Genomic DNA, 17,966 nt, shown 5'->3' with positions numbered 1-17,966 from the left:
TGTACTGATTTACTCATATCCCCATTCTCTTTTGTATGGACTGTCCTCCACTGCAGCCTACATGCACAGGGGACTGCCATGATGTTACTCTCTCCTTATGCCCTGAGAGGAGACTGTGGTGTATCATGAGAGAGAGAGTCTGGCCAAGGAGCTTAGCCTATAAAAGAAATACTTACATGTAAATTTTCATTCTAGGATTCTCCATGTCAGTCACTTTACAGTAGGACATTCCCCATCTCCACGCCAACTAGGGGCTAAGCACATCTTTGCTCTGAGCCTGGGCTACACCTTAGGAAGAACTCCCCAGGATGATAATTTCCAATGCTGAAAAATGCTACCTATACCAAAGTGTGAAAGTGCTGTTCAACTCAAACCACGTGCAGCGGAGATTTTACATAAAATTTAGGGATATCCTGGAGGAAACATCTTGTCCCTTTCAAAGCACTTAACAAGTGAGCAATAGGAAGAAAAAAAAATGGACATAATGCTGTTCTCCAAAGGGGGCATCTGGCTGTCTGGCGTGAAAGGTCCTAGAATGAAAATGCACAGGTAAGACAGAATTGTCCCTGTCTGTCCCCTCCATGTCAGACAGCCTTCACCGTGGTGTGGAGAAAGCAGCAAATTATCCCTCGGGAGGAGAAAGGATTCAATTTACCTGTATAGAATTGAAAAGGAGCTTAAGGGTTATTAGTGCACCCCATTCAATAACACCAAACACTGACAGCCTAGGTGAGGGGGTTGACTCTGCAATGCTTGATAAAGATGGAAGATCTTGTAGGAGCTTAACAGACCTCCCTGTTTGATGTGTGACCTCACTGCCCACAAAATTACATCTCTTTTCAGAAAATGCATAGTAGCTAGAGGAATTGTAGCTGAAGCTTGTATTCCTCTGCCATATACATCTTTGTTCCTCTGTAAGTTCTGTTCACAACTAATTTATGCACTTCTACTTCCTTAGGATGCTTGGATTCAACTGAGAGGGCAACAATATCTCTCCCTATATCTGAGGAAGACTGTGGTGATGTTGGGGATGGAGGCCTGCTTAGTTCACACAACTACCGGGTTTGATAGAACACGGAACTGAAGTTTCATTAAGAATATGCCAGTCTCTGAAACCCTTTTGGAGAAGGAGGTGGTGAGTAGGCAAGAGCTTTTCACTGAAAAGAGAGAGAGGCCTGGCAGCTGTAACTGAACAGTAGTTTTATTCAAACTTGTAGCACACAGATCAAGATCACTACAGGAACCTGCCTGTTGCCAGAGGACTGATAAGAACAGCAGTTCTCCTGAATCTTATGTAACAACGAGGCAACATTCTCCTAGGTTTCTTAGTGCAATATGCTTCTAGTCTCTGACCTATGTTTCCAAAAAATGTTGGCCTAGCGCCCTGTGTGTGAGCCGCCTTGTTAAAAACATTAGACTGTGCTATGCTTCAGCTAACTTTGCCCTGATCTGTGTCTTCTAACACCAACATCTAATCCTCAGTAACACAAACATTTTGTGATTTTTTTTTTTCTTCAGTATTCTAGGAGGGTGATTATCACCTTAAAATGAGTGATATTAGTTGCAGCCTCTCGGGCTCGCAGCTGATGGGTTAGGCAGCACTGGATATTGGGTCAGGATAGGTCCTCATTACACTACGTGTTGTGTTTTTTGAAGTTTGAGGAGGTTCCAATTACATCTAAATCAGGTCTGAGAGCCAAGACCTGAGTTTAATTAGAAGGTGATTACAATCACTGTGGTCTGTTCCTTTTACAATTTTCTTTACTCAGTGGTTGAGGGCAGGGGAGGTATACAGGCCTTTTAGCCCTCTTGATGACCACAGACCCCAATTCCTCATGTACCACATCTTTTGTTTTTTCCACTGGACTTGAGGAACCTATTTTCTTTCAAGAGGCTTTCAACCCGGTGTGTGACGCACATAATGTGCATTCCCTTGATTTTTAAGTGTTTTGATGAGCTGGTCAGCCATGACTTCCCTTTTTTCGTGCAGAATCCTGAGGAATAGAATGAGAGCTTCTGCCCAGGGCATGAACAAGGCTGCTTCTCAAAGCAGTGCTGAAGTTTTTCTGCTTTCTTATCTGTTTTATGTATACACCATGTTTCTGAAGAATCATCTGCTGGAAGTGGACCATCAAGCTCACTCTTCCATAGCATGAGACAAGTTATATTACTCCATGTCTCCTCTTTTGGCCACACCTCCCCAACTCATATAGAAGTCCAGATATGTTTCCCCTTATATGGAGTCTGGTATCTGTATCTGAACCTGACATCAAGTAACTGTTAAATAATATTGAGAATGAGTTCACCAAGAGATCTAGTACTGGATCTGGATCAAGATCTTTATATACTAATTTGCTTCTAGCCAACAATTGCAACAAAGAAAGAATTGTGCTGGGTATTCATAAGACCAATTAGCCAGTAGTTGAGTCAGAAACTTTGTTAGCTTTGATTTGCCAGGCACCACTTCTATTTTCTCCCGTCTCTCTTCTGAAATAAAGAGTGTCTTGGATGCAGATTAGATATAGGAGTTTTGCAATGGAAAGATAGCAATGGTCTAATCTGTAATCTCTACACTGGAACCTGGAGAAGCAGCGGTTTCAAAGGGAACACCTGCTGGGATAAGGTGCTATCTTGGTTAGAGGCAGTTACTCCCCTGTCCCTTTCCTGGTGTCCCTGAATCCATCCCCTCAGGTGTCAGGCCTGGTGCCTTTACCTACCCAGGAGTGGAATTCCACACTTCTCCTCTCCTTAGGCCGGCCCCAGGGCTACTATAGTCTGTGTATCCACTCTGACAGTTAGGAACTTTTTCCTAATGTCCAACCTAAATCACCCTTGCTGCAGTTTAAGCCCATTGCTTCTTGTTCTATCATTAGAGTTTAAGAAGAACAATTTTTCTCCCTCCTCTTTGGAACAAACTTTTATGTACTTGAAAACTGTTCTCATGAGGAAGGACACTCTGGAGCTGTGTGAGGAATTCTGCCTGACTCTCCAGCACCAGGACATGCAGATGAAGGACGCCATACCAGTGCCAAAGTGGGTTGCTGGAAGCTGGCTTGCCCCAACTGCTATGGATTGATGGCTAACCAGTTTGGTGTAGTCAACTGTTGGTGTAGTGATGAGGGAGGTTTGCAAGGCAATTATTGCTGTGGTTTACCCATGAGTGGTGAAAATTGCTCATGTCCCCAAAATAATAGCTGGCTTTCAGTGAATGAGCTTTCCAAACTGTGCTAGAATCATCATCATGCACATTAGTGTCCTTTCTGGTTTTCAATATTTATCACTCATTATGCAGGCCTTGGCTGACCACAGAGAGAGGTTTATGGACGTAAGTCTGGGATTCACCAGCAGGGGTGGACGCACTTTGCATTTGTCTTTATTGAACTTCATCCGGTTTACCTCAGACCATTTTCTCCAATTTGTCCAGATCATTTTGAATTTTGGACCCTGTCCTCCAAAGCAGTTGCAATCCCTCCAGTTTGGTATCGTCCGCAAACTTAATAAGCGTACTTTCTATGCCAACATCTAAGTGTTGATGAAGATATTGAACAGAGCCGGTCCCAAAACAGACCCCTGCGGAAACCCCACTTGTTATACCTTTCCAGCAGGATTGGGAGCCATTAATAACTACTTCTGAGTACGGTTATCCAGCCAGTTATGCACCCACCTTATAGTAGCCCCATCTAAATTGTATTTGCCTAGTTTATCGATAAGAATATCATGCGAGACCGTATCAAATTGCCTTACTAAAGTCTAGGTGTAGTACCACATCCACCGCTTCTCCCTTATCCACAAGACTCGTTATCCTATCAAAGAAAGCTATCAGATTGATTTGACACGATTTGTTCTTTACAAATCCATGCTGGCTATTCCCTATCACCTTACCACCTTCCAAGTGTTTTGCAGATGATTTCCTTAATTACTTGCTCCATTATCTTTCCCTGGCACAGAAGTTAAACTAACTGGTCTGTAGTTTCCTGGTTGTTTTTATTTCCCTTTTTATAGGATGGGCACTATAATTTGCCCTTTTCCAGTCTTCTGGAAATCCTCTCCTCTCCCATGATTTTTCCAAAGATAATAGCTAGTTAAGCTCAGATACCTCCTCTATTAAACTCCCTTGAGTAATTCTCCAAGATGCATTTTCATCAGGCCCTGGTGACTTGCAGGCATCTAACTTTTCTAAGTGATCATTTTAACTTGTTTTTTTTATTTTATCTTCTAAACCTACCCCCTTCCCATAAGCATTCACTATGTTAGACATTCCTTCAGACTCTCAGTGAAGACGAAACAAAGAAGTCCACTTAAGGCAGCATCTCTCTCTGCCATTTCCAAGTTTCCTGTTACTGTTTCTCCCTCCTCACTGAGCAGTGGGTCTACCCTGTCCTTGGTCTTCCTCTTGCTTCTAATGTATTGATAAAAAGTCTTCTTGTTTCACTTTATTCCCATAGCTAGTTAGAGATTTCTTCTCCTCTTTAGAGGATCTAGAGGGGAGACTTTCATGAGAGGTTTTAAAAGTTTGTGCTGTCCCTTTAAAGCTGATTGTGAGCACTGTCCTTCACCACTCCCTGGCCCAAACCCCTCAGAAAAGTGGGGAGAGGTCTTACCCTCTGTATCCTTATAAGATCCCTTCCCAGTTTTCTTCCTGAGGAGTGGTCCTAAGCCCAGTCTCAGAGCAAAGGTCTGCCTTAGTCTCCAACCAGAGAGGGCCATGAAAAGCCTCTTAAAATGTCATATTTGTAAAACTCATTTGCAAGTATATTATGCATGTGGAATTATATATATGCCTCAGTTAAAATTAGAGCCCCATTGAAGTAACTAGAATTTTGCCATTGACTTCAATGGGGCCAGAATTTGAGTGCTCATACATGACTAACAATGGAAGGACTACCTAAATCTGAACTCACAGCGGGGTAGGTGCTGTTGTAAATCAGAGCTGAAATTTAAATACATTAAATGTTCGAAAGAAAAATGAAGTACTTACAGGACATCCCTGGATGATTCTTTGTGCATTTAGCATTTGCTCATCTTTGCTCATGTTCAGTTTTAGCTAGAAAATAAACTAAGATTAGACCAAAAATAACTTCACAAAGGTTGGAAAAGGAGGAGCTTGTGTTCTGTGTAAGGGTCTTATCTAAATTTCACAGAAATCAATGGAAAAACTCCAACGGGCTTTATAAGAGACCCTAATTTATTCAGGGAGAATTCTAGATGGTACAGTGATATCTGAGTTAGACAGCAATTTGATTAAACTAAATTTACCACTATGATTTTTGATCAAGAAAATAACTTGTGTAAAATCTCTAAGGACAAATAGTTTGACAAAATCCTCATGCTTGAACTCATGTGTTGTGTGTGTAGAGAGGTGTTTTGTTGGGTTTTTTGGCACTTTCTTACAGAATAAATCTACCAGCTGGTAGATGTTTTCTCATGCCTGATGAACCAGCTTAACTTCTATTTCCATAGAAAATAGAGGATGAGGAGGAGTAAGGCTGTTGGTGTAGCTGTTAGTATGGGCCATCCACCAAGGAAGAACAGCTGCAGTGCGTAGCGCCCTCATCCCTATCATGTTCCAGCAGCACCTAACCATCTGAGAAAATCCCTCTTATGTGTGTGGTATTCATCTGGGGACTATGCCCATTTTATACTCCCTTTACACTGCCGTGCGAACCTAGAACCACCACTGGATATAATTGGGACTTTGACATAGAACAGTGAGACACACATTCTGGCATCTATGCTCAAGCAAACCTTGTTCCCTGGTTTGAAAAAGTCTCTCAGAAAGCACTATAAAGAAACTTGGGTCATGAGGAGAGAATAGAGTTCACAGGACTGCTCTGTCTCCTCCTGGCTTTAGGACTGGAGAGGGAAGCAGCTCTTCCCAGCAAAGGTACCTGAGATGGAATGCAACTCATGGCCTTATTCTCTCCTAAATCTCCTGGCTCCATGTGGATGCCTCCTAAGACAAGGCAAGAATACCACACTGAAAGGAGAGAACATAGACAACTGTGGTGACAAACCTGATCTATGTATTCCTTGTATTGTTTCATCATCTTGATTGAGGCAGTCAAATCTTCACGGTCAATGTGTTCTGAAGGAGTGTGCAGTCTCAGAGCATAAAGAAGACTAAGATACTCTTCAAACCTTTTAGAAGGGCATAGCAGCAGCTCCTGTAGGCTACATTTCACATAGGTATAATCCATGCGTTAGCTAGGAACCTGGCTAATTCAGTGATACATGTATTGTAAGTTATACAGTGTGACTTCTGATGCTTATGTACTGAGAGGGTCTTGGATTAAGTATCAGCACGAAGCAATGTGCCAAACGCACACACGATGAGTTTGTCTACTAGTTTGAGAAGTCTGCTAATCAGTTAAGTTTTTTCAAGTGTCTGGCTCTCAACTGCAAGAAATAACATAGCAATTGCTAACGTTCCACTATGACGCTGATTCAAAGCCAGAGTCTTTTTAATTAAAAATCTGACCGATCTGGTCTGACAAACTTCTTCATAATTTATGATCATGTCCTTATGCTTTGGTAGAGAACCCATGTGGAAGGTAAGAGGAAAGTATAGAAATGTCATGAATACTGGATCCATTTAGTCCAAGAAGAATTACAACTGTACAAATGTGCTGTGGGCCAACTCATAATCTCCTATGACTTGTGTATGTATTTGCACTAAGACTTCATTTAAATGTTACTTTGTTTATACTGCTTTTAAAATTGAGTTGGGAGGGAAGTGGGTTGGGATACTCACAGTGGACCTGATCCAAAGCCCAGAATTCTGATTTTATGTTATGTCCCAGTGAGAAAACCACAGACCTTACCTCATCATGTTAGTAACGACAGTCTTATCGTGTCTTTTCAGGAAGGCACGGAATAAGGGAATGGTCTCTCTGCACTGTGAAAGGTAAAAGTTGGTTCATCAATATAACTTGATTATCAGAGACCAGCCTACTGGAGATTTTTCTTCATACTATCATTAAAATTATTTTTATAAAGATTTTTACATTCCTAACCGTAACAGAATTTAGTACAAATGTATCCTTTAAAGGGATATGTGATCCATCAAGAAGAGTAAATCAAAACTTTTAACATACCTCTCCCCCAATAAGTATCTTTTTTGTGGAGGGGTCTTTTGGTAGTTTGCAATCAACCCTCCAGAACAGTAACTGCAACGGTACTGAAATTCCTGTTCTCAGGCTGGGTGACCTTCTAAACCTTAGAGAGAAAGCGAGTACAAATCTGCCTCACTTGGCAGGCAGAAATGAGGATTGTGAACTTGATGAGCATGTCTCTCCAAGCCTAAATTTTCCAACTTGCAAGAACGGGTTAAGCAAGGGAACAGTGAGACACACATTCTGGCATCTGTGCTCAAGCAAACCTTGTTCCCTGGGTTTTATCACCAAGGGCTAGAGTTGGGGGTTCAAATGGTGTAGTAGTAGTAATTTTGAAGGATGATCTTTTTTGCATTTAATGGCACAAATTAAAATGAAAAGGGGGCATAAATGGATGGTTATATGTTAGTTCTGCCAACAGTAAGTGTCTCTGTAAACTCTTGCACTCGCTCTTGCTGGAATCATGTAACATCTCTAAACGCATCCATTGCAGATTTCCAGCAGGGCTAAACAAGAAAACTGGTGGCTACAAGGTTCCATCTCTGCATATGTGCCATGTGCTTTGAAGGCATGCTGATGTTTACCTGGGAGACACACATACTCCAATGCACGTGCACAACAAGGATTTGCGCACACATACAGCTACATTTGCAAGCAAACCTTACCTTGTACGTACATTACGGTATATGTTCATGCAAGTTGACTGCATGGGCATTTCTAAAATCTTGATCAGTAATGTACATCCACTACAGGTGTTAAATGGCAGATTTAATCAGGCAAATTTAACCCTATAAAGACCTCAAAGAAGCAGAGGCTAATTGTCTTAATTAGACTATCATCCCTTTGATTTTCATGCAACTTCTGTAGTGTGACTGGTATTTTCCTGGGTTTTAGATTTTTCTTTGTTTTGGCATGCTAAGAATATCAATATTGGATTGGATTCTCTGAAAAGAAACATAATTCATTAAACTGAATTCTTATTCTACCAAATTAAGTGGGAATATTAGCTTGCATTTCCAACAAAATAAATGTGAGCATTAGGCTGGCATATGTTGTATTTTCACAGTCCTATAGTACTTACCATATCAATGGTTTTCAAAATGACAGTGTAGTTGTTGAAGAAGTTTGTGTATGTTTGAAGCTGCCGGCCAAACTGAGTGAATATTTCACCCAGGCACTGGGATGGACTCCATTCCCGAAGTCTTTCTGTCAGCTCAATTAAAAACTGCCTGCATTTGAAATAAATAGAGAGAGATGTCTGTCTTTCAACAGTTTCCTGGCCAAATTACTGTTTGGATAACTACCTTCTTTCTGGTTTTAAAAATAGATAAGTCCTGCTCTAGTTTTAATTGGATACAGTTTTCTCATTCTTGTCCTAGAGTGCAGTTTAGAGTTAATGTAAGCGGTTAAACAATTGCCATGTTTTTGTCCCAGAGCTGGCAGTTGAGTGATGTGAAGTGATTTCTGTATCTTTGGGATCTGTCTGGATGATAGTCACAATATAAATATAAGTTCTTTATCATTTAAACCTTAAAAATGTGGGTGACTTATAAAATCAGCCGTTTAACTGCCTTGAAAGACTGACCATGCTCACCTCTTTTAAGCTATCCAAAGTTTTGCGTAAGAAAATGCATATATTTTTTCACTGACAGTACATCTCTTTTCTCAGGTACTGATGCCCCAGTTCCAAGTAGCTACCATAGCACCGATGAATGTGAGACTGTTGTGTAATGTTGGCCTGGGGTCTGTTTCTAATAGTCTGAATTGCAACTAATTTTTTTTAAACTACAGGAATGGGAAATGTACACAGAACTTGCAAGGAAAATAAAAACATGATTGTTTTTTCTTTGTAAGATTAATCGTGTCTAAATTCCTGGCATACATTATAAAATCATTGTTAAAATCTGTACCTCTTGCATCAGTCTGAAAACTTTTAATCAAGGTTAATGGAACTTTCTTTGGTACTTTTCCTTTGTTTACTTAATTACCTACATCTTCTCAGATGTTTGACAGATGTTTTCCAGTGGGAGGGTGGGGTATTAGTTTTTTTACATTACCTCAGCTTTGAGCTCTTACAGATTTTATTTATCCAAAGTTTAAAATAACTTTTCATCTTTTAACTATTTTTCAGTAACCAGATCTCCAGCTTACGTTCTTGTGATGTCTTCCTTTTTGTTATGTAACCATGTTTTACTAAGGTCAGTTTTCCTTGCAGTCTCTTCCAAATCATGTTGCTTGTTTTAATTAACTATTTATCCTAGCCTCTTCCTTTCTGTTTGTAGACTTGCAATAGTTGCCACTGAAACTGACTGATTTTTTTTAAATGTTGCTAGAGTTGGGCATGAAGCAAAAACATGGAACTGATTCTGATCTGACCTTCATATTTCTATTGTGGGCAGAACCAAAAGTACAGTAAAGAAAATTCTTGAACTTCAGGATTCAGAATCCAGATCCAAAGTTTGGGGTGTCCAACTCTGACCTACTAGAGAGGGGTTTGAGCTATGAACTTTGATTAGAACTACAGTTCTGGAGTTTCGTTTGAGCCCCTCTCTAGACCATGATTCTGCAATCAGATTTTGCAGTGAACTCCTGTACCAGTGCAGAGCGTCATTGACTTCAGTGGGGCTCTGTGCAGATGCAGAATCTGCCCATTCACATATGATTGCAGGATCAGAACCATCATTATTACTGACATTTCAAGCATCTTAAGACTTTAATGGGATATTTGTAGAACAAGATTCCAGTTTATCATCTTGTATATTACCATCACTCTGACTGACAAATAATACCTAGCACTTACAAAGCATGATTTATTTGTAGCTCTCAAAAGCACTTTCAAATGTGAGAAGTATAACTTCCAATTTAAGAAATATGGGGAAACTGAGGCAGAGATTAGGTGAGTAGCTCAAGGTCACACCATAAATCAGTGACAGAGCTTGGAATGCCCCCTAGACTCCTGACTCTTAATCAAGTATCCTGTTCTCTGGACTACGGTGCCTCCAAAATCTATAACCCTTTTTTATCTTAGCACTGTGCTTTCTCAGGATTGAGCATTTTCTCAACTAGCTCTAGTCAGGCAGGATTTTATACTTTTGTATCATTCAGGGTGTAAAATCTACAGTAATTTCACCAAAACTGAAACACAATTTTAATTTTTCATGATGACAGCCTGGTCATATTCTGCACAGCCTCATATTATGTGCCGCCATTCACAGGTAAGGTCAGTAAGGGGATGGCAGCTAATTAAGTGCTGTGCCTCACTCAGGAGTGTAGTGTCCTATCCTAGACAGTCTTTCTCTTCGTCATGGAAAATTCACAGATGCAACAGATGGCACTAACCTGTCAGCAACTGCATTGATTTGGTTTTTGTCTAACCCAAAATATTTAAAACTCTTAGTAAATTTAAAATTCAGCATATAGAATATACCTATTGAGTTGTAAGACAGCCAAAATATCAGAGAAGATGATTTGAACATTAGCATGACTTAGGATGGCTCGATTTGATGCTAATGCTGCTTTCAGTGGTGCAACATAAACATCCCTCACAGTTTGCAGCATGTGTACATAGTTCTTCTCACTTGTCAGGAGCTCCCTGGCAATTCTAGTTCGTCTGTCTGCGGTGTCCTCCTGAAGTTTTTTATCCTACAGTCAGAACATGGAGAGTAAGTTAGTAGTGTTATCTTTACAATAAAAAGCATGGGGCTGGAGGAGGACCAGAAAACAATGACAAAGGAACAAAACAGAATATCTGCTTGCACCATTGCAATACAACCTACTGGTTTTAATACACCCAAGAAGAAAAACTATTGATGTTTATCAGTAATTTTTCCTCTGTACCTCTTCCTTGCCCAAATGCACACATGTGCAAGTCCAACACACACAACAGCATGCCCCAAACAGTTAGTGTCTCTCCCTCCCCCTCCCCAGGAGAGAGGGAGGGAAATACCCTTGTCAACACATTATATCTTAAACTGCAAGAACTCAGGTTTCATACATTTAATATTTTAAGGTGAGCAGGGATCACTGTGATCATCTATAGAACCCTGTGTGGATAAAAATTTGTATCTGCTGATATAAATTGGTATCCATAGAACGGCGGGGCTCTCCCGGAAACTGACGGGTGAAAGGAGCAGAACGTGGGGCTGCTGTTCCCAGGAGCCAGCACCTTGTTCCTCCAGTGCATCTCTACTGCCCCCCGCCCCCCTCAGCAGCTGACCCTGGTCGCGCTCTTTTTTTCAAGCGGTGTGCATGCTCCCAGACAGAAAACACAGGAAGCTGTGTGGAAGGGGTGGGGTTGCGGGTGGTACAGCGACGGAGGAGCTACCAGTGTGGGGCATCTGACGAAGTGGGTATTCACCCACGAAAGCTCATGCTCCAAAACGTCTGTTAGTCTATAAGGTGCCACAGGATTCTCTGCTGCTTTTACAGTGTGGGGCGCTGGCTCCTGGAATGGCAGCCCCATGTTCTGCTCCTTTCACTGCTGCATTCCCGGGAGCAGGGCCGGCGCTTCCATTTAGGCGGCCTAGGCAATTGCCTAGGGCGCCAGAATTATTGGGGGGCAGCATTTTGCCAGGGTGGGGGGCGGCAGGCTGCTGTGGTGGACCTGCCGCAGTCGTGCCTGCGGAGGGTTCTCTCGTCCCACGGCTCCAGTGGAGCTGCCGCAGGCACAGCTGCGGCAGCTCCACCGGAGCCGCGGACCAGCTGACCCTCTCTGCAGGAATGCCTGTGGCAGCTCCACCGGAGCCGCAGACCAGCGTGCGGGGCGGCCAAATGGCCGTGCGCCTAGGGCACTAAAAACACTAGCGCCAGTCCTGCCCAGGAGAACCCTGTGAAATTGCAGATACTGATTTCTATCCCTGGATCTCCACATCTAGTCTCGTCTTCTGTGTAACACAGGCCAAAATAATTTCTAGAGCAGATCTTTAGAAAAACATCCCATCTAAGTTTGAAACCCTACCGACAATCCTGTCCACACTGCGGAATGAACATGTTTGTTAAAAAAAAAAAAAAAAAGGTTCAAAATTGGTTCAGGAGAAAGCCTATGATTGAACACAGAGGCTAGGCATCACTGCTTGAGCAAAAGCTATTTTTCCCCTTCCCCATTTTCCTGGTAGCTGAGGTTAAGGGTGAAATCCTGGTTGCATGACATCAACAGGAGTTTTGCAATTGACTTCAGTGGAGTTAGGATTTCACCCAAAGTGTCTGATTTGGCGATTCAAACTCAGATCTCACCCTTGGTAGAGCCTAACACCACTTTAAAGTTCTCAAAGAGAACAAAGATCCTTGTTTATCTAGAAGCATGATAATCCTCTTGATTGCAGAGCATAAACAAGACTAAGCTTTAACTCCAATGAGGCAGAGGGTGAACTGTGTGTAAGGTAAATGTATAGTCACAACATTAATAACATGAAGTGCTGCATCCCATTCTAAGGTCTGCTTGCAAACTATATTCCAACAGAATTACGATTTTTGGACATCCACATAAGGGGTAACAATTTTTTTTTAAAATACTAGATACAAACAATGTATCTACTTTGCTGGAGTTTTTTCACTTTTCTCAATATTTTCCTGTAGGAAAGAAATTACAGGTCCAATGTGTACATTACAGAAGACAATAAGGTATTTAGGAATCATTGATTTCCTTACCAACTGAACCACTGCCTCAAATGTTGGCTCATTTGCTCTGATGTTGCAGTTAGGCTTTTGGCTCTGGGTGGCAGCCTCTTTTGCATCCTCCTCCTGAGGATTAAAGAGAAGCTTTTTTCATACCCATCATATCATAGCTGATTAGGATTAGTATTCCATAGGTAATTGGCATGAAACCATCTCTATAAGAAATATTAACTAGTGACACTATTTACTGTGTTTATTGCTGAGTGTTTATGCTATAACTCAGTCATCATAATTTACATGAGCTTGACTTGACCGTGGGATCTCGGCTCAGGATGGGGATATATTTTCAATTTCCTAAACAAAAAGCAGCTCCATTCTTGCAGACTTACATGTGTAACTTTCAGCACATGAGTATGCATGCTGACTTTCACAGGATTCCTCACATGCTTTAAATTAAATCTTTAAATTAAATTAGTCTTTATAGGGTCAGTGCCACGGTGGGACTATTATCACAAGACTGCCCACAAAACCTTTTTATAAATCCAGCCTGTAATTGGTGTGTGGTCAGAACCCCTGTGCCCAGGTGGACCCCACTGGTGTGGCTCCATGGGGCCCAGAGGTCTGTTCATGTGCAATGAATTGCAGGATTGAGACCTTAGCTTGCTATTTGCTGTTCTATGAAAGTTTACTTTGCTGTTCCCTGAAAGCAAAACAACAGAGTCCTGTAACTTTTAAAAAATCACATATGGTTTTTTGTGTGTGTATTCTTGTGTTGCTCAAATACTTTCAGGTACCTACATCCATGCATTAAATGTTGGTGTTAGCAGTAATTTTTTAAAAATAGGAAATATAGTGGTATTCTCATCACAGGTTTTAAAATATATATATGACTGCTGTTTAGTATTTGAAAGATCTGCTGTTGAACTTGATCAGTATAGTTTATGCACAAATGAAAAATCTAACTTCATAATGGCCAACTTCATGGGCTAACAGCTAAATATGTATTTATGTGATTGGTCATAACAGCTGATGGCTTATTGGAAAATGTTATTAACTTTGGAAATCTTACTGTACTAAGAGTATTCCTATGGGTAACAGTCCCTTGAGATAACATATTTAAAGTTCTGCGTCTCTATCATTTTCATTAGATGTTTTTGTTAATCATAACTTTGACAGGTAGTGTTGATTCTAGCTATTAAAATCAAATTTAGCTTCCAGTGCTCAGGCCCCCTTTTCTCCAAGCAGTTTCTTGAGAATCTACATTTCTCTTACTTGGCTTATAAACAGATTAAGCACTAGTTCAACCAGATCAGTGGATTTATGATCCAGACTGGTGTCCCATAGGGACAAAGATGAGGTCACCAAATGTATATTATTTTGTGACCTAAAACAGGAACTGACACTAGACCTCAAGAATGGAATTAACCCACTGCAGTTGCAAACCCCTGGCTAGTGAGTTGCATTGAAAGAGGTCACTGTTTCTTAATGAATGCACAAAGACTTGTCTTCTAGTCACCATCTGTCTGCTAAGCTCTCTGTATTATACTTCCTCAGCAGGAAAAAATGTTGGAAATTCCAAAGGATTTTCCTAAGTAACCAAAAATAAAATTAAGATTACCCATTTTGACCTTAAATAATGTTTAATTTCACACTAAAATGGGTTATCATAAGGTGCTTGTTGGATAGTGTGTTAATGGCTGCATCTTTATAAGCAACAGTGTGTGTTTATACAGGGATGAAGAGCCCCAAAGACAAGACAGGTTGAAATTTGGGGAGGAGATTTAGAGTTCCAATCCCTGTGCCGATGGAGGCTGAAGATCTTGTAAATGCATGTCTGGGTGGGCTGAAGGAGAGAGAGGAGGAGACTGGGGGTTCATGCTGACTGATCCAGTGGATTTGACTTTTTAACACTTACTGCATCCTTTAACACTTACTGCACTTACTTCAGGGGTTGAAGATAACTGGGCATACAAATTTACCTTAATTGTGAGCTCAACTGTAAAAAGTGAGTGAAGGTTCATAAAGTGTTGCAATAACCTACAACCAAAAATGTTGAAAGAAAAGGTGGAAAATTGAAACAGACTAAATTAGTCCAAACAAAAAGGCCTACTGATAGAACTTAGACTGAGTTAAGATCACGCCTGGTAAACAAGGAGTAGAGGACTAGAAATCAATGGACCAAATCTGATGCTTTGGAAAATAGGCCTAATTGCTGGACAAAATAATGAAGGGATGAGCTGTTCCACATATCACTCCCTTTTGGGGTTCTTAAAGAGATTGTAGAGAGAAAAAATTACTACTGAAGTGAGCTTCACCATCATGGCTGCCACCCTCACCATCTCCTGGGCCTCTGACATCCTGATCCTGAGAGATGTCCTGACCAGACCAGGCCTAAGAGAGGGACCCAAGTGACACTGCTACTTTCCACTGGCTTTATCCCAACCCCACTTGGGATGTATCCCACTTGGAATGTAAGACTTCATCCCCTAGCCCCTCATGTCTTTTTCTTTCCCTACCTTATTTCTTCTCTTTCCTATCCCTCTCCTTTTAACTTCTAATTAGTCTGGCTTAGCTGACCAAGACTGTATATTTTGCAACACTGCTGTAAACCTGTGACCAGAAAGAGGCAGATAAAAGCAATCCCCTAAACAGCCCAATCTGGTATAAGTTTGATAGTTTTCAAAGTGGCTGATCAGACCATAGGCTAAGCCCGTTTTTTTTTTTGTTTCTTTGTTTTTTCCAGCAGTGAGGTTGTGAATGAAAATCAACAGCAGAGCAAGAAGCTGCAGTTTCTATTTTTTGCTATTCCATTCTTTTTCTCTCCCCTTAAATGTTCTTAAACCTGAAGAAATTTTATACAGACAGGTCATGTGTTGGAGACCTTCAAAAGCCAACTGAAAAGGATCATTAAGAGTATTTAGTTTAAATCTTATTTCCTTTATGTCCTGCAGTACTGCCAATATTCACTCTAACGTGACAATCAACTCCCTCCTGGAATATGCTGCTTGTGGGAGGGATAATCAGATGCATTTCTGACTCTTGGGGAAAGGTTTTAATATTACCCTATTCAGTTTGGAATGAAAAATAGTATTTAAACCCAACAGAACTTTTCAACACCCTGTACCTCTGCTCCTGTTTACAGGAATGCAGGAAACATTATTTAATACATTCCAACGTTTTTTCTATCCATGGCATGCTGTGCTGCAAAGCAGTACTCTGGCACACCCAGATTTACTCTGGTGATGTGATTGATAGGTTTTGTACAAAGTGTGCCTTGTGAGGTATCCCTTTAAAAATCTTGATCTGGTGAACATTAATATTCTGTTGGATTGTATGTGCTGTCATTGTATGTGAAGTGATGAAGTTTTGCTATGTGTGTTACTGAAATATGTTGTGTGGTTGGGAACACCGACAACCTGAAACTTTCAGGTACAACAGTGGAGCAGCCAGATGCTGCTGATGGCCCGTTAAAGGAATCCACACTCACAACAACTGTCCTAGGGACTGTATACAATGGAGACTGCTTGACTCATAGCAAACCATAAAAGAGAGGAAGTGACATCACTTAGTCTCTCTCCCCCCACAACTTGACACCTGGAAACACATCTGGAGAACAAAGATTGAACTGGGGAGATGGTCCCAGACTGAAAAGGAGAATCCCAGCTTGTGTTTGAAGGAACTATACTATCAGGATGAGACACTGCTTGATTCAAATCCTGCCTAGTTTATAAAACACAGATTGCAATTTTACTTTTATTTCATAGGTAACCAATTTTGATCTGATGAAGTGGGTATTCACCCACGAAAGCTCGTGCTCCAATACGTTTGTTAGTCTATGAGGTGCCACAGAACTCTTTGCCAACTTTGATCTATACACTTACTACTTATAATCACTTAAAATCTTTTTATAGTTAATAAATCTGTTTTATATTGTACCTTAAACAGTGTGTTGACGTGCCTGGGAAATCTGTGAGTGTACAAAAGGTGGTGCATGCCCTCTCCACGTTGAGGGAAGGGTAGGCTGGGTAATAAACTTACACTGGTCAGGCTTCTGACCAGGACAGAATGGTACGTCCCGGGGTCCTTGCCTAGGGAGCTGGGGGAATTGACTGTAACTCAGCTGGGTGCATCCCTACCTGTGGATGACTGTGTAAGTGCAGTACCTGGAGACGTTTGCAGTTTGTGCAAGGGATCCTGGTAAGCCAGAGGGCTCAGTGATACCCCAGTTCCAGGTTGCACTCCGGGGAATCCATCACACCATCATGACCTCTGTTAACCCAGAACAATGCTCAGAATTGTCCTCAATAGGAATCCCTCTCCTCTTCTCCATGCTGTGTTCGCTCTTCAGTGCAGGATGGCTTCTTTTAGTATTGGAAGATATGGGCTCCAGTGTCACTCCTTCCAGTATTTTGATCCTAATACTTAATTGGAGTGGCTGATTGACCAGGAAAGTCTGAAGCACTGTGCAATCTGTGCCAGTAGTTCTCCCATTCAGCTTCCACTCTTAAAGGACCCGTTGCTAATTTGGACCCCAAACCAGTGCAGTGTCCATGCAACTACCTTGTTCAGAGCTATGGATCGTCACCTACCTATGTATTTGTGGGCTGATCCAGCATGTCAACAGGTATCTGAACTAAAAAAAGCCTCAAATATTCATCAAGCCTAGTACAACAGTCATTGAAATGGAAAGAGATTGACAAATAACCTTAAATAACACTTCATTTGACTATTAAAAACCTAGCAATTTTACTTACATAGCTTCTTTTTGACAGTTCAGCTAATCCATCAGTGAAATGGGCTGTTTCTTGATTAGTATGTACTTTAGCTCTGCTCATGGCATCAAACATAAACTGACCTGAAAGTGCAAGATCATTAATTGTAACTTAATCCTTCAAACAGATACTGTAAGCTTGCCTGATAACCGTTAACAATAGTCACTATATTCTAGTCAGGGAAATAGGCAACCGCACATGCAGGCTGACATTTTGTTGGGCATTCAAACAAAAAGGAACTTGTCTACGCTGGGGCTTTTAGCCACTAGTCTACCTACAATGATGTAGCAGCACCAATGCCTTAAACACTGCAAAGACAAATCCGGTGTAGGCAAGGTCAAAGTGTGTGTCTGCTCTGAAAAAGCACTCTAGACATGGCATTGCCAGGTCCCACAATTTTGTCTGTCACATGATAGCAACCGTGCTCACTTTCTGGATTTAAAAATATATTTTTTACTGATAGCCCTGC

At 41.2% G+C, this 17,966-nt stretch overlaps 1 protein-coding gene across 5 annotated transcripts in view; it reads right to left on the bottom strand.

Annotated features, from left to right (window-relative positions):
- Positions 1-17,966, bottom strand: part of ECT2L (epithelial cell transforming 2 like) — a 59,253-nt gene that overhangs the window by 16,485 nt on the left and 24,802 nt on the right. For all 5 annotated transcript variants that reach the window (XR_012655553.1, XR_012655551.1, XR_012655552.1 and 2 more), the window contains 7 exons: positions 17,480-17,580; positions 12,759-12,851; positions 10,540-10,754; positions 8,194-8,341; positions 6,822-6,895; positions 6,015-6,171; positions 4,979-5,044 (listed from right to left, as the gene is read on the bottom strand). Coding sequence is in view for 1 of the 5 variants with exons in the window: in XM_032769776.2 (XP_032625667.1) it covers positions 4,979-5,044; positions 6,015-6,171; positions 6,822-6,895; positions 8,194-8,341; positions 10,540-10,754; positions 12,759-12,851; positions 17,480-17,580 (854 nt within the window). In the remaining 4 variants the exon portion in view is untranslated. The remainder of the gene's footprint in view (positions 1-4,978; positions 5,045-6,014; positions 6,172-6,821; positions 6,896-8,193; positions 8,342-10,539; positions 10,755-12,758; positions 12,852-17,479; positions 17,581-17,966) is intronic.

This window comes from Chelonoidis abingdonii, chromosome 3 (assembly GCF_003597395.2).
Source record: "Chelonoidis abingdonii isolate Lonesome George chromosome 3, CheloAbing_2.0, whole genome shotgun sequence".
NCBI classification, from domain to species: Eukaryota; Metazoa; Chordata; order Testudines; family Testudinidae; genus Chelonoidis; species Chelonoidis abingdonii.
The sequence above is the reverse complement of the archived record's forward strand: the minus strand, read 5'-3'. Positions and strand labels throughout refer to the sequence as shown.